This window comes from Topomyia yanbarensis, chromosome 2 (genome assembly GCF_030247195.1).
Source record: "Topomyia yanbarensis strain Yona2022 chromosome 2, ASM3024719v1, whole genome shotgun sequence".
NCBI lineage: Eukaryota > Metazoa > Arthropoda > Insecta > Diptera > Culicidae > Topomyia > Topomyia yanbarensis.
In genome coordinates this window covers 391,368,435-391,385,508 of record NC_080671.1, presented here as the reverse complement: position 1 = coordinate 391,385,508, position 17,074 = coordinate 391,368,435, and the positions used below count along the sequence as shown (strand labels likewise).

The 17,074-nt window shown below is 38.0% G+C and overlaps 2 protein-coding genes across 11 annotated transcripts in view; one reads left to right on the top strand and one right to left on the bottom strand.

Moving 5' to 3' along the window:
- Positions 1-2,751, top strand: LOC131684801 (choline transporter-like protein 1). The gene is made up of 8 exons (XM_058967954.1): positions 1-100; positions 478-597; positions 655-758; positions 824-1,277; positions 1,339-1,704; positions 1,759-1,909; positions 1,988-2,133; positions 2,437-2,751. Exons 3-8 carry the CDS (start codon positions 664-666, stop codon positions 2,599-2,601), a joined length of 1,377 nt encoding a protein of 458 aa, XP_058823937.1. The 5' UTR covers positions 1-100; positions 478-597; positions 655-663; the 3' UTR covers positions 2,602-2,751.
- Positions 2,752-2,797: 46 nt separating this feature from the next.
- The window catches only part of LOC131684799 (SNF-related serine/threonine-protein kinase), a 140,489-nt gene continuing 126,212 nt past the window's right edge, over positions 2,798-17,074 (bottom strand). For all 10 annotated transcript variants that reach the window (XM_058967948.1, XM_058967945.1, XM_058967944.1 and 7 more), the window contains exon 13: positions 2,798-15,553. In XM_058967948.1, the coding sequence (XP_058823931.1) occupies positions 15,131-15,553 (423 nt within the window). In that variant the 3' untranslated portion in view covers positions 2,798-15,130. The remainder of the gene's footprint in view (positions 15,554-17,074) is intronic.

Here is a 17,074-nt window from a genome sequence, read left to right as displayed (position 1 = left end):
AAAGAAGTTTAATACAAATGAAGATAGCACTTTTAGAAAAGATAGGAAATGCACAGATGTAGTTTTTCTGATAGTTAAATTAGTGTACGTTATTGGTCTGGTAAGTGTTCGAAATAGGTAGCTAATGACAGTTTAAAAAAAAACAGAAAAGTTCTGTTCAAAAATAATTAGCTTTTTGCCTATAACAAGTTATTAAGCTAAGTTATCTCCGCAAAGAACGACCTAAAACTGATGCTATGCCAAGTCAAAAACGCTATGAGAAACAGTGATATCCCCCGTAACGTACCTAGTTTAGCTTTACGATTATGCCCAATATTAATGAGATTTTTGTCTTGGATCATCAACAAACCTAACAGTATTCTCGATTTTGATGTCATTTGAAGGTTCAGCAAATTAACCGATTGCACGTGATATACTTTATTCAGGATTAAAAATTCAACAATATAAGTGGCACATAATTAAAACCTCCTTTTTAAGTTCATTTTAGTATCCCTGTGTCTGACACAATCTGACGTGTTCCGTATTATAAATGGATACGATGATTGTGGGAACGTATGCGGACGAAGTAACACACGAAACATCAATCTCCTTTGCTCCGTAAGTTAATTTCTATCTTGAAAACCTGCCCCGTATATCTCATCGGAACATTTCAAGGGTGAAAATATGACCACCAAAAAGTATTTAATGTTAACAGCTGTATCGTCCTCGTCTCAAGTGTTAAGAAGCTGCGAAGCAGAGTGTCCTGAGTATGAGGGATTGTAAGTTGTTTCGAACATTTCTGTGGCTGTTGTAGTCATGCTTCGTATCCGATTGTCACCCGTAGTAAACTGTTCTTCAACCGATGTGTACGGTTCCGCCTGAATCGGTCTGATCCCAACCGACTGCCGCAGAGCATTCTCGACGAAATCTGGCAGGACTTGGAATCTTGCCATTTGGATCTATGTTTGCTTTGTCTGCTAGCGTTGTTTTGCTCATTACTGATGCTAGTGTTTCTGTGGTGTGCCCCAAGGCTGGTAATCTGGACGGCATTGGTGGGAACCGTACTGACTTGTTCGATCGGAACATTTTGGTTATGGTGTCGATGGACCTTGGAAAGAGAATCGGATCACTATTCGGGAAACTATTTGTGGTATGCAGTTGGAGCCAGCGTGACGAGTGCAGTAATTTTCCTATTGGTTTTCTTGTTGTGGAGAAAGATTACGCTGGTTATAGAACTGCTATACGAAGCCGGTAATGCTATCCGGAAGATGCTATTTCTGCTCGTTGTTCCTGTTTTGGTAGGTATTTTTAAGCACACAATGTAAATTAAAATTTAGTTTGAAGTATTCCTCGTTCCAGACAGTTGCCACCTTAACGATGTCGTTTGTCGTAGCGGTGTATTTTATTTTGATTATCGAAAGCGCCGGAAAACCCGTGCTAGTAGCAAAGAGTGTGGTATACGAAAAAGATAATCTGGTTTTGGTAACACGATGGTACAACATATTTGCGATCGTTTGGTTTTGTCAGTTTCTGTTCGACTGCCAGCGCATGGTGACGGCCGGATCTATTACGGCATGGTACTTCACCGTAGACAAATCCAGGCTTGGCAATGCCGAGAAAAGAAGCTTCGTTTTACTACTACGATATCATCTAGGCACCGTAGCGTTAGGATCTTTTCTTATAGCAACCACTCGCTTGATTCGTCTGGGTCTGAAAATCGCATGGGTGAGTGAATAGTCGTTGTATAGTTTATATTTGATCATAATTTTAAATTTACAGTGTATGAGACGCTTAAGTAGCCGTGCTCGGTGCTGCTCAGTTTGTTGTCTTTTCTGTCTGAATTGTTGTGTCTCATGGTTGGACCCGATCCAAAGAAGTGCCTATATCGTAACAGCCTTACAGGGTCAACCGTTCTGCAGAGCTGGAAAAGGTGCGATGATTATACTATCGGCAAATGCTACAAAGTTTGCTGCAGTACATTTAGTCAGCGGTATTGTTCTTATCCTAGCTAAACTGTTCGTTCTTGTACTGGTTGGTTTTGTTGGCGTTGATTGGATGCAACAGAAGCGCGAACTGTACCACCCCTATGTTGTGCTGATCCTGGTGGGTGTCACTGTGTACCTGATTGCACATTGCTTCTTGACAATGTATGAGGTGAGGATCCAGCAACTGGCTTGAGATAATAAATTAAACCGTATCAAGCAGAATGACTAGAGAAACCTCTCAAAGCGGCCATCTCTGAAAAACGAAATAAGCAGTTTTTTGCACGCTGTTGACGAAATCGCTATAAAAATCTTTCAATAATATTCATATACAGAATACATTGATTGATTTTCACGACGATTGTGTAAAGAGTAGCGAAAAAACTTTTTTTCGTTTTCAAAGACGACCGCTTTCTGAGGCTTTCTTAGTTAAACCAACCTCTAATACATATAACAGTTTTTGCAAATTTTGCAGATGGCAATCGATACAATCTTCCTCTGCTTCTGTAAGGATATTGAGTTGAACAACGGCATCGACAGGCCTTACTACATGTCTCGAAATCTGAGGAAATTTGTTAACAACAAAGCGGAAATTAATACACTACGAGAAAACAAGGCGGGTACTTCGCAGCAACCTTAGAAGACACGGCAGAATGGCTCGAAGGCGTTATTATACTTACATAGAAAAGAGAAGCTTTCCCATGCGTAATACCGATCAATATGAACAAATTTCATGGTGCTGTAAATCACAACATCCTTTTTTATATACTTGAGTGTTTTGCAACCAGTGTTCGAGTGTTTTGGAGGATGTTCGGAATAATGTAAGTAATGCTAGATGATTTTTTCAACAGGGTAATATTTTTATCTCTTTTGAATAGATATTTTCGTGGCTGTTATCGGCTTCTACCTTTTCAGTTAATGTTTCCATTGTTTTGTAGCACAACTGTATCGTTAGTTGGGCTGAATTAGCACATCTCAAGAACACCGAGCTATTCGATTTTGTTCAGTTTATGTTTAAATATTGTATGGTAACGGTTTTTGTTTTGCTTCATAATGGTCACTATGCTTCAGTTCAATTGATTGCATATCTGTTCACGTCAAAGTTCGCTACGTACCACTTTTAGGATTGACGGCACCGCACCATGGCATCCAACTTTACTAAATATTCATCATCACCGTCACTAGGGTATTTGTGCCGCCCCGAACTCGTCACTGCTACCATGTATTACCTACTTGCAAGGATGTTTCTTCGTGTTGCTTTTCATTACAATCGACGCGTGCGAGCAAAGAATTTTACTGGGGTGTATGTGTTGTGGTTGTGTTTACGACTGGTTGTTGGTGGCATCATTGACTTGTATTTGTATCACTAAACACTTTTGTGGATTACAGCCTATTCACTACCCAATTAAAACATCAATCGTGTTGGTTGTGTAGCCTAGAACTAGTTATCTATATTCCACTGCATGACCACTTCTTCGTTTTCAATTAGAATTTTTCCCGTTGTGTAAAAAATTGTATGATTAGTAAATTTGGCTGAATAACGCTTGTCTACAAATCATCTTGCGGAAATCATTTTGGTCTTTGTCTTTGATGCGTTATAACAGGAATTGGAGCTGACTAAACAAAAAGCTAATTGAAGTTTATTTGCGTATTAAGACAAATAATGTAATACAATTGTCAAAAAAAAACGCTCAGGAATTTGCAGTATAGCTTTTTTTATTTGTAATTCAGATGCTTGTGGCTCCATGTATGAATACATTGTTATGTTTAAAGTGGGTAAAGGTTAATCATAAGTACAATAATGACGTGTTAGACGGGAGTGTGTAGCACGCAGTAAAAAAAGACAGGAGAGCGTGAACGCATCCCACCCGCGATGGGTTGTCAGTCGCGGGATGACGGCAGCACTGGAGTTGTCAAACCAAAACCGAATGGGTCAGAAGTTTTCTGAGTCGGTGAAGTACAGACGTACCCAACATGAACGAGGAGGAACGTTTTTGTTCCTGCAAAATTCGATCAGATTCACACTTTTACAGCGGTGTTCGCAAGTTCTAATGAATCGGCAATAGAGGAAGCTCAACACTAAAGAGGCAGATAATTATCGTTTGGGAAGTGGCAGATGATTATGTGTTCTGGCCGAACATCGGAGCCCCTGTATCCATGAAAGCAACGCGAGGAAGTCACGGCGGTTGAGTGGTAAGTCTGCACAAATATCTCCCACTTAAAAATATCTAAATATCTAATATATCTTGCATTTTACTTCGCCTTTCGTGTTTGGGTCAACTAGCCTTTCTTTCAATATTACAACATAAGATTCGTCCTTTAAATCTTTAAAATCGTTACCGTTCACACGTTTCACCTGTCTAAAAAACTAAACGTTTTCCACAATCAAGTAGATCATTTTGACTCCAGAGCTATTTTTTCAAAGAGCATAGCATGCATCATTTTAAAAAAAAAGATTTTTTCTCATATTCTGACAAATGTCACTGTAAGCTCAGATGCCAAATTTCATATCATTTGGACAATTCTAGACCCCCGCCCACGTCGATTGGAAATTTTTTAATGTCGCTCGAAAAAGACGGGAAAGTAGGGTACTGGGTCAGGTTGTCTCCAAAATCCCCTATTTTTAATATTTTTTCTGCTCCGTGATGCAAATCGTACATATTTTGCAGTTTTTCTGATGTGGAAAAATCACTGAAATCGAACGGAACCTTACTGACCTTTGTCCGAATACGAGAATTTGGGGTTATAGGGCCTTTTGTCATGTGATCCCTAAGAGCATTTTACACTAAAACTAGTATATCAAATAAGAATTTGTTGTTAAATGGAGTTATTATGTGCGATTTAATGATAAAAATATGAGATCGAGGCTAAATGTCAGAAAATTTGATGTTTATGAATTGTTACGTTTTTTTTATATTTCGATTATAGAGGTTTTAACCTTAAAGTCATTCGCCTCTTCGAGTTAGAAAAATCTCTTATGAAAAATTTCTAACCATATGTGCGGGGTCGGGACTCGAAGCCAGGTGCGCTGCGTACAAGGCAAACGAATTGTTGCGGTAACGAATCTATTTTTATTGTGTTCCTGAGGATTTTCCACGTTCAACAAGGTTCAGTTTATTAAAAGTGGAGTTGAGTACAGTTTATTAAAAGTTTATTGAATGAAGAATAATAGAGAAAATGATAAAATTTAATATGAATGACAAAAAGCCCTATAACCCCAACTTCTCGCATTTGGACAAAGATCAAAAAGGTTCCGTTCGATTTCTGAGATTTTTTCACATTAGAAAAACTGCAAAATATGTATGATTTGCATCACGGAGCGGACAAATTATTAAAAATAGATGATTTTGTGAACAAACTGACCGAGTATCCCACTTTCCCGTATTTTTCGAAATACAGAAATATTTCCATTCAAGTACTAAGGCTATCTACTTTAAGATGAGTTATAAATTGTAATTTTATGAGTGCCACTTCAAAAGTTATAGCATTTTCCTGTATTTTTTCCCATAGTACTAATTTCAAAAATTTCAAGCGAAGTGGGCGCTAATTTATAATTGTCCCAATGATGTGAAATTGTCATCTGAGTTTACTTTGACATTTGTCACAATATGAGAAGGGAGGGGGCCTTTGGAATGTCCTACTGTTCATGTCCAATCATTATACTTTAGATGCGCATCGTCGCCGTGTTGGGCTCGCAGAGTGTAATCATTGTGCTTTTGGAGAGTATTACCACGACATTGACCATGTTGTTTGGTCGTGCACTGAATATCGTGAAACCTGATCCAAATTAGTAGATTCTTTACAAGTCCGAGGAAGACCAATCCATGTTCCTGTTAGAGACATTCTGGGTTACCGCGATCCTCTGTACATGGAACTTATCGATAATTTTTGAAAACAGTTCCTGTCAAAATTTAATTAGATTCATCTTAGGCTTATCATTCATCAATTTATAGGTGTCCTAGATTTTTCAATTTTGTTTTTAATTCACACAATAGCAGAAAAAATATAAATAAATGCACTCAAAATATTAGATCATTATGAAATACAAGAATCGTTGCGTTGCGTTGCGTTGCGTTGTGACGATGATTTTGGCGGATTGCACACTGACTTCATCATGTTTGACTGCTGATTATCTAATAAGAGTTGCTTAGGAAGTGGTAAGTAGGAATTCATACCAATCCGACCCATATTAAAACCTCAACAGCATGATAGCCATCATTGCCGGCCGCCCCCATCTCCATCGTTCACGGGGAAGGATAAAGGATAAGGTAGACAGGAAGTGTTGATGCTCCACCTACTTAACGGAAGGACGACGATTCATCAGACTCTTCCATAGGTGTCGCGGAGTTGGTGGTTTGGAAGGGTATCAGGTCTAGGATTCGCTCCAAGCAAACGATGCGACCTGTAAAGCATATTTTATTAGGTAGTTGTTTAGTTAGTCTTCGAGTGCACGATCACTCGAAAAAGAGATGATCTTGTTTAGTTTTTGGTTATTTTTAAACTCTGGGCAGCCGGCTACCGAGAGTATACTATGTTCCCTAAACAAAAACAATTTGAACTCCACACAGCCGATCGTAATCTGCGTAATGGGCCGGATCACTATTTATTGCAACAGTATTTGGACAGAACTCGCTACTTCTTCTCTACGATATATTTATTGGCTTGAAAACTACCAAGTGACAGCATATTATACTGGCAAAAATAGCGCGAGATGTTATAAATCAAGGAAAGTATTTCTTATTTTCCATATCGGATTGTTTGTGGAATACAAGTATACGAGCGATAATACCGAACACTGAAGGGAAATATAAAGGATTGTTAATCTGATGCACGGGCTTGTTAGCAATAACGGAGCATTAAATTAGGTTCATAAAAACAGACGCGGCGAATTTTCAATACGTATTGAGCCGTGTTCATAGATACTAGTCAGATTAGTCGTATTGGGGCTAATTTCCGATCAACTATTCATTTTTACGGCAATGTTTTCTCGACTAGATCTGTTCGCACCCTCTCATTCTGTTCGCACCCTCTCATTCTGCGGTCTAAGGACCAAATGTCATCAATAGACTTAGAATCGCGTGGAGGCATGAGATAGGAAACTTGTAAGAATTTTGCTATCCCACCGTTTGACTACCAGAATGGATGGGAGAACAGTAATACTAGCAAATACCGACTACCATAAGAGCGGTGCAAATTTGAACGAGTGACGTAGAGTACTGCACTGAAAAAAGGACCAGGAGTGCGATTTTACGAAGTTTTAGCTTCCGATGGCCCTACATTTTCTGACAAAGTGAAGTTCTTGAATGTTGAGATTTTTATTACTGTTTAGAAAAGCAAAAGTATCATAAAGCTAGTGTCAGGCCTTCATGCGACCTCAAGAAGTCACTTTTGGAGGTATTCGTAAATGTAGATTTGTCGGTAGACGGTTCCAAATATAATAGGAAAATACCTAATTTAACACAACTACAGATCACTTGCAACATAAAAAGCTTTTTGTGAAATTCGACAGCTCCATCTTAGGCCAATTCAATAAATTTCCTGCATGAAAGTTTCCATTTTTTAAAAACGGTTTTTAAGCCAAAGCTTTGGAACAATGTAGAATTAGATTTCGTCATTTACGGCTAATATACAACCGCCAGAAGAAACTTAAAACGTTGGTACACAATCAAGAAAGGCGAATCAGAAAAGGTATATGTCAGTGATTCACTAAATACAGACTGGAAAGAGGGTAATATGGAAAACCTTAAGGTCCGCCCAGATTAAGTCTTCGGTACGGAACAAAACCTCGGCCTAGGAACTCCTAGCATGTTGTTAGTCGCCTCTTACGACATGGGAGCAGTTCCCAGAGGTTCTATTCTTGGTTGAAATAGTGCAAAAAGATTTCAGCCCGCCGGACACCACACGGCTTTAGATCATTATAAAATACAAGAATCTAAGAAAAACTAATCACTAATAGTTGGGAATAGCTAAAAGAACAGAAAAAAAAACTTTTTGTAACGTGCTTTGTAAAGAAAAAAACTTCGACGTAAAAAGCTGTCGCAAATGCCGTGTCAAATAAACGTTTTGGAAAAAAATAACTTACATGTTTTCAAATTGCATATTAATTTGTAATTTTATTGGGTACGATAACCTGTTAGTACTTATGACAGATAAAACTATTTTTATTGTAAAATTAATCCTTGGAGAGAAGGGAGGGGGGGGGGTGTTCTTCTCTAATCTTCCGGTCAATACACCACATGATTTGGCATTCTTATTATGTATAACAAACATAAAGATGTGACACAAGGTGCTTAAAGCGCACTAAAACCCTGTCTAACCTATTTTTCATTGTGTTGTCTGCTCTAAACATATCACCAAGGAGTCGTTCATAAATGATGTCGCGTATTGACAGTTGGGGAAAAGCGTGACGTAACATAAATTACCGAGATACAAACTAAAAATTAATTTGAGACTTGTTAGTGGAGCGGGGATAATAAAACCAACAATTTGCAATGTGCTTCGACGGGAAGTGTATATAGTATTTTTTCTGCGAAACATTGTCTATGAATGGTCCACAAACAAACAATATTCCACAACGAATATCAGGTAGCATAGACGACAGAGCAGTGCGATTAAGGTCTCTGGGTAAGGCGTAAACTTTTCTACGTGCAATAATTTCAATTTTTTTCTATTACACTATTTTATACAGTAAAACTATCTGAGAACGAGTTACAGGTAATGAATACTTCTTCCAGAAAAAAATATGCACTGAAAAAAATGTTGTCATTTTTCACAAAAACAAAAAATCATGATAAAAATTTAAATTACAAAAAACCCATTTTTTTCTAATTTCATTTCATACTAATTGACATACAAAACAATTTTATTACAGAATATAATTCTAAGTATCATTTTAAATCAAAATGCATTTAACAAATTTCTTCCAAAATGCGATAGTTTTCGAGATATTTGGAATTTTTTTCCACCAAAAACATATGTATAGTATGAAATTTAAAAACATGTAAAAAGTTACTGTTAGAAACACTTTTTTGCTGACAATTTCTCCATCATGAAACTACATTCAAAATGTTTCCTTTCTCTTTAGATTTTTGTTGACAAAATTAAAAAAATGGGTTTCTTTGTAATTTAACTTTTCATCATAAATTTTTGTTTTTGTAAAAAATGACACAAATTTTTTTTCAGTATATATTTTTTTCGCGCAGAAGTATTCATTACCTGTATTTCGTTCTCAGATAGTTTTACTGTATAAAATAGTGTAATCGAACAAATTTTTTTAATTATTGCACGTAGAAACTTCTACGCCCTTTTGAAAAATTCCTCTTGTATCAGAATATTGAAATTGCCAGAAAAAATCATGGAGATTCATAAACCGAACACAAATGTAAAGTTTCGTTCGAATCGACGATGGTCATATTTTGCGGTCGGCCGGTTTCTCATGGAATCCTCATAACTGACGACTTAGCACGCGTTGTTAGGAGTATGATACAGACTATACAGGCTAGTCGACTCCTGTACGAGACTGATGTGTTTTTTCGCCGTGCCTTCAAAATTGTGTAATTTGCGCTAATACGTACATATTAAGTGATCGAAGTGAAGTCATAAGTCATTCGGGAAATATTGTTAAATTATCAGTTGCGAGAAGTTGTTTTGTAGAGATCTTTTCAACGTAAAACTAGCCTATTATAGACAATAGTAACGAACCACTTCTCTCTACCAAAGCCGCCGAGATGATTTGCAGAAAATGCGCCGTATGTATTACACCGGTCGAGCACAGTATTGCGTGTGGTGGTTTCTGCTCAGACCGATACCATGCTGAATGTGTCGCGTTAAGTATCTCAGAAGTGACGAGTTGTAATAAGCATCGTAATATTCACTGGATGTGCACACCATGTACCGATATTTTGAGTGATGTTTGTCATATCCAAGCGTTTCGTGATAAGCGTGAGCTGCTGTCCAACGCTGCTGCGATTATTCCTATTCGTGCCCCTTCTATTGCTTTTCATGCACAATCCCAGACGGAAGATTCAGCATTGCTCGAGGAGGTTTGTAAATTGAAAAAGCAAATTGAAGATATTTAACAAACTGTAGCTGTAATTTCCCGCTCGCACACTGATCTACGCACACGAGAGGACTCTTTTTCCGTTCAATCATCTCCTTTATCTTCGACGAGACTGCTGCAAGGCACTGGAAATGGATCTAACTATGGCCACTCATCAATGTCAAGTCCTTCTTTATGTTGGTTGTTCTTTACAAGAGTCAAAAATTCTACGAGCGAAACAGATATCTCCAATATGGTTGCTGCCGCACTTGGACCTACCGCAGTAGTAGTGAAAAAGTTAGTGCCAGATTGGAAGAATGAAACTTTGATGCCTTTTATTTCGTTCAAAGTGGGAATAGACGCTAAACTAAAACAAACCGCACTACGCCCATCAACCTGGCCACGGGAATTTGTTTTCGCGAATTTCACGATCAATATGGAGTGTGGAGTCCGAACGATGTACGTTAAAACAAATGTGATATGAAATTACCAATTTTGTAAACTATTCCGTAGAGTTAACCGTTATATATTGTTTGTTTTGTGCGCCTTTGTTAAATAATATTAAGTTTGAGTTCTATGTTTTAAGTTGTAATCTGTATGCGCTTGTCGCAAAGATGAAATAAATAAATAGACAAAATCGAGGGCTTGACGTTACAAACTTCGAGACAAGCGGGTGCAAAATTTAGTCCTCCCGAGGACCGGTGTTTACTTGGCAGACAGCCACTACATCAGATTTTGCAAATTTTTGTCCCGTGGGACGGACCGAGATCCCCTAAGCTATACGCTGCAGTTTTACCAGCCCGCAAAATACGCGATCACCGGAACTATATATAAGGAAAAACTGATCTCTAGAAATGAGATGCCAAAAAAGTTGGTTTCCATACTAATTTACATAAAAATTTCAAATCTAATGCAGAACGCCAGACCATAAGCAATCGAACAGGCATCGGATAGACTTGAAAAGCTATCGCGCTTCGTGCAGATCGACTGATTAACTAATTGAATCTTGAACCATCATGTTGGATTCTGTTTCTTTTTATAAATTAAACCGAAATTTACGCTACAATCTTATTACGTCGTTAACAAAAATATTATATTTGAAAATTATCGAATTTAGTGTATTTTACATGCCTCCTCGATGGTAACATCCACTTAAGTAAGCATACAAGGCGACTCATATGCTTAATTCCTGCAAAAACTGCCGTTAGCTGGGAACATTCACTTATCTGCCGCGAGTTTATTCCCAATTCTATAACGAACTTCTAGCGGAGAAAACCATTCATATTACAATTACACATTACAAATTGATTTACGCAAGGTGATTTTCCTCGTAACGTTATGTGTCTAGTTTATTTTTGATTTCGTATGTGAGAGAATGTGATTTGGGAGATAGTTTAAGTAGATAGGGTAGTTTTTTGCGCAAGTAGGCATTTAGTTTAGCTGTATTTTGCTGATAGTAGATATTTGGATAACGAACACGCGCATGTTTGTCTTAGCCGGCTGCAGTATGGTATGGTTTGATTAAAAAAAATAACCGTTACAAGATCATTCGGATGGTTTATATCGTATAAGTAGGGTTGAGTTATTCAGTAGATCTGTTCTGTTTCGGTCGAGAAATACGAGTACAATTTCACTAGCATGTTTGTTTTCTAGATTCCCTTACATTGCAATTTTATATCAATGTGTAAATTCATCTTAAAAAGTAAAATGCGCGAAATATAAAGTTAAATATTGAACTAATGATTTTTTCTTCTTCATCGTATCTATTTAAATATATAACTTCTTTACAAGTCCAGCTTGTTTTTAGTTCTTCCCTTGTTATTTTATTAGTTATTACATATTTCCAATTACTGTGAGTTATCAATATCTTGTGATTTCTCTAGAATATACATACATCCTTACTTCATTTCATATAAAAAATACAGAAACTGCTCGAGTGGTTTGCTACAGTGTAGTGTTATTTCCGTAAGAATAAAAAAAGCTGCAAAGTGCTGTTGGCTACATAATTGTGGGTGCTTATGTGAGAATGATGGTTTACGCTAGGAGAACAGTAAGGAAGAAAATTAATTTTGGTTCGTTGGCATCGATTTTTGCTTTTTTAATGCGTTATAACTAGATATGCGGGGGACGGGTATAGCGTATTTGGTAAATCGATTGCCTTGTACGCAGCCCACCTCGGTTCGATTCACAAGCCCGCACATAGGGTTAGACATTTTGCCAAAAGAAATTGTTCTAACCCGAAGAGAGGCAAATAACCCTAAGGGGCCGTACACAAATGACGTAGCTTTTTTTCGGCGATTTTTGACCCCTCCCTCCCCCTTCGTAGCATTTGATCACAAAATTCTAACCTCCCCCTCATAAATAACGTAGCATTTACCTACCCCCTACCCCTTGTCCTATGCAGAGCGATCGGGGGATGAAAAAAAATTACAAATGTTTTTCAATTATTTTAAATACATGTCCTTTCAAAATGTTTGACAACTTTTATCAGCATTTTCATTATAACAGCAAATCGCGTGTAAAATAAGCCCATTTCATGACAAATATAGTGTTGATAGCTTTGTTTTGAATTTTATATGTCAAGGGTAGCATGAAGAGAAGTTCTCTCAGTTCACAATCCTGCAGCTGCCAATGATTCTAAGAAGCATACGTTCATCCAAATTACTAAATTTTATTTGGTTGAATCCGAAGTGAAAATTTAATGCAGCTTCCAAACTAAGTCTACTAGTTAGCAACATTAGCTAACTAATGTAGCAAGTTAAATCCGCATACAAAATCTTTTCGTATTTTTGCGAACTTGTAATTCCGCGAATCGTAAAATTTATCTCATGAAAAACCGCATCAAAAGTAACTTGTTTGAATTTAAATTTATTTCTCTTGAAAATGGAGGATCATTACATTGTTTTCTCTAAACAATGGGTTTAAACTTAATGCTACGTCGCACAACTTCTGACCCTACCCTCCCCCTCGTCACACTTCGTCACAAATTTGGTATACCCTCCCTACCCCCCAAAATGCTACGTCATTTATGCATGGCCCCTAAGGTTAAAGCCTCTATAATAAAAAATATAGGACAAAGGCAAAAATAAATAAAAAAAATGTAAAACTGGAAATGCGAAATCTCAAATTCTGTTGGCTATTTCTGCGTGTGTTTACCGAAACCAGCATTAATAGTATAATACCGGTCTTGTGCCCTCCACCTCATGCAATAGCTACAAAATCAGAATATTTGGGCATCAAAACCCTACCGTAGAGATGAATAGTTTATCGAAAATCAACAATTTGAAATCTATCTGGACGACACCGGTGGTTGAGTGGTAAGCGTGACCGCCACCCATCCCAGTTGATCTGTGTTCAATCCCAACCGAGGCCGTTGAGATTTTTCTGAGGTGAAAAAATCTGTGGTCTCGTCTGCCTTCGGAAGGGAAGTAAAGCCATTGGTCCCCGGTCCATAAGTTGAGATAAGTTGAAGTCCAGATAATCGAGTCACCTCTCGGGTGTCGGTCTTTGGCCTCGTAGCGGACATAGGCTGATGGGAAAATTGAATATGAATAAGAATCTTACCCCTATACTTACTAACAAATATCCTCCCGTGATACTTGCGCAGTAGCATATACAGCAAGTATCAGACTAACATCCCTTCCTTTTCCTTCCGCGATCTACGTTCGGGCCTGGCCGGCGCCGGTTTTAATCAATAAGCCCTTTAGGATTATCAGGAGTTGCACATTGAAAGATGTTTCGCAACTCCCGAGCATAATTATCTACTGATTCCCTGTGAAACTTCAGGTAGTCCAGATCGATAAAGGAGTAGCAGCCAGAGAAGCTCAATAATTTGAGTTCGCTCTGACTAATATCGATGAATACGGCAAACAATTGGAAGATAGATGTCATTTTAGCGATTATTAGAGGAACAGATATATCTTGCACGCTAAATATCTGAAAATTATAAGTCGTATTACGTCTAGTAAAAACAGACAGTAAAATTGTTTCACGCTTGAGCTATTCTAAAACTATAATGCTAGCTAATGCATAACAGTTTAAATCATTCTGCGCTGTTTTACTAAGCCACTTATCGTTTGCGCGATTATCTCTGATACTTTTTCAAAAATTTAAAAATAGTTTACTTCTCAACAATTGAACTAATCGTGCGATATGTTAACCGAGGATTCTGACGGTTTCAATGTTCTGTTTCCTAGCGTAAATAGTTACAGGATAAAATATTACAATGTATGCACCCGTTCTAGTAACTTTGTTGTTCTGGAACAGCTTCACCTTTTTAGTTAGATTCTGTTAACTAGATACTTATTCGGGAGATTACAGATAAAAAGCGGTGAAAGGTGATCTTTTCTCATTTTTGTATCCAATTGTAAAGGAGAAAACAAACAAGAACTTATATTAGATTTGCATTGTGTATGATGCTGCCGCGTATTTTCCTTCCATTCATCGACAAAAAAAAACCTGTGCACAGCACATACAAAGTAGGTAGTCTGTAGCTTATTCCGGTGTGTAATTAGTTGTTATTTCAAAATTTTACGAGGGTTTACAAACCTTCACGAGAAAATGTTACAATTTATTCAAATTTAGCTTTGGACAACATTGCTATTCCTTAAAACAAAAACGTTCGATGCTACGAATAAAACAAAAACACAGGTTTAATAATATTTGTCAGAACTGATTAATTTGCTCTCTCTAAACCCACAGAAAACTAAGCTCTTAATTATTGCACATAGATTCTAAATTGATCAACACGTTGTACGCTTTCAGCATCAGCTCTACCAGTTTTACGTTGGTGGGGGTGCAGTCAAAAAAGGGAAGATAAAACCTGGACGGATCAAGCCATCCTTTTCTGATATTCGAGTTCAACTTTTGAGATCTCTTTGGCGCATTTAGCTGTATCCGTGATTTATATTTAGTTTAGTGCACACACGGAGCCCTTGCTAGATGTGGAAGTAAATATTTATGATCATGACGCTCCCTCATAAGGAACATTCAGCCTATATGAAAGTGTTAAAAAAAAACAAATCCGTTGAATGAAAACGCTGCTAAGAGCGTGAAATAAAAGCCGTGGTAAGTTGTTGCTAGTCAATAGTCAACAGTGTTGTACTCCACTACACATTCTAATCTCTAATTCTTACGCGGTCTTGATTGGCACTGATGTGGGCGTTCCGGTTGGACACTCTGTCATTCCACACGGACTGGCAGTAGCACCGCCAGTTGACACTACCAATTCCGTCGGTGATACACTCCCATTAGCCATCGTCGTACCGGTAGCAGTTCCGGATGACAATGTTAAGAAACTGTTACCGTTATGATTGATGTCGCCATCACTGCCGAGCAACCGTGAACCGCTCAAGCAGTTTTTAATGAACCGGTTCTTTTCATTGAAGATGGTCGAATGACGAGCGTTGGAGTTGGATGATCCTCGCCCAATAGCACCGGCGCCGTTTGGATTCACATTTACCTTGTCGCGTACTATCGAACCGCAAGATTGAGCCTTATACAGACGTCCTCGCTGGAACAGACCCGAGAGTGGAACGTAGATCTTTTTGTGCACCTAAGGAGGATAGAAAAGATGGGTTAAAATTTTTTTATATTATGATTGCTTAAATCTAAATTTCTTTAAATATTCGGATTACTTTAAATTGTATTTACGAAGATTTACATATTCAAAATTTGGGGAGCTTGGGTTGCTTATCAATCCTTCTGGCCATCATATCGTATAGTAGATACACTTAATATGATACCTGGTGCAGAAAGTGCACTAATTACCTGGCAATCTTTTATTTGATTGTCTGGTCAGGAAATCATTTTCCGTACCCAAATATCATATGTGACGCCAGTGATAAATGGAGAAAACCACAAGGATGGTGGAAGAGCAGTGGGTACAAGGCCAAGTGCTTCCCGGCTGGTACCAAAATGATATGCAAAGGGAAAGTAAGGGTTCTGGAAGGAGAGCATTTCGCATTTATTTTCATTTTTTGTCTTTTCATTTGTTTCATATGCATACTCGGTGCAAGAGAACGTGACGGTCAAGGAAATGGAAAGCCAATAGCCCAAACAGATCAGGAACAGGAAGGAGGACTACGAACAAGGAAACAAACAACAGACGAGAAATCGTTTACTTATTTATTATAACTACGATACTAATCACAATTATTTGCTTTTCTTGTCTCGTTTCAGCAAACAAAAATCTCTATCTCTTCATTTTCTGCCTCCGTCTATATTCTATGTAATGTATCTGAAACTTGTGGGACTGGTTAACAGCCGGCGCCTGCTTGTGTAAGAAACTGGTGTGCTATACGAACTAGCACATACGAACAGTTAGGCTTTGTAGGTCCTCATATTGACAGAGTCTAGATGGGCGGATGAACGTCTGCCAGGGTGTGGACTGAGAAAAGACAATGACAATATTCGGATTACTATAAATTGTATTTACGAAGATTTACATATCATTCAAAATGTATTTGCGCAGTCATTGCGTAACTGATGCTAGGGCCCTTACTCAACTTTAGCCGTAATGCGACCTAGGGATGGTCCGGGTTCCCATGCCTATACTGCCGTGATACGTATAACAGTCCCACCTGCATAGGACACCCATAGCAAATGAGACTGTTATACGGATCACGGCAGTATATTCAAAAGCAAATTTCGTGGGATTCAAATGATGGTCATGTCCCTAATACCCATTTCGGGATTTGCTATAGGTGATTATAAGCCAATGTGTTTGGTATCCTCTAGTTGCTGTACAACAAGTGCTGATAATGAAATGTGTGTAGTGCTGTAATCGAGTATGGTTAGAGTAGCACAAATTAATCTTCAGTATAAACGTACAGCAACAATGAATCTATCCCGCCTTGTGCAGGAAGGAAAAGCTTCAATAGCTTTGGTTCAAGAACCGTATTTCCAGAAAGGAAACTTCTATGTTGGAAAGCTACTTAACCCCGTCTTTGTAGCTTTTAACAAAAATGGAATGACAAATCCACGTGAAATGCCTCGTGCATGTACACTTGCGAATAGTGCTATAGGCGCATATCATATCCGACCTCACAACTTGCGATATTTGAGCTGTCACAGT

What these genes read in the sequence shown, in the direction of transcription:
- LOC131684801 (XM_058967954.1), top strand. Translation starts at nt 664, where the DNA reads ATGACCACCAAAAAGTATTTAATGTTAACAGCTGTATCGTCCTCGTCT. An exon ending in TGCTCGTTGTTCCTGTTTTG is followed by an intron (nt 1,278 to 1,338) that starts GTAGGTATTTTT and finishes TCCTCGTTCCAG; the next exon opens with ACAGTTGCCACCTTAACGAT. An exon ending in TGGGTCTGAAAATCGCATGG is followed by an intron (nt 1,705 to 1,758) that starts GTGAGTGAATAG and finishes TTAAATTTACAG; the next exon opens with TGTATGAGACGCTTAAGTAG.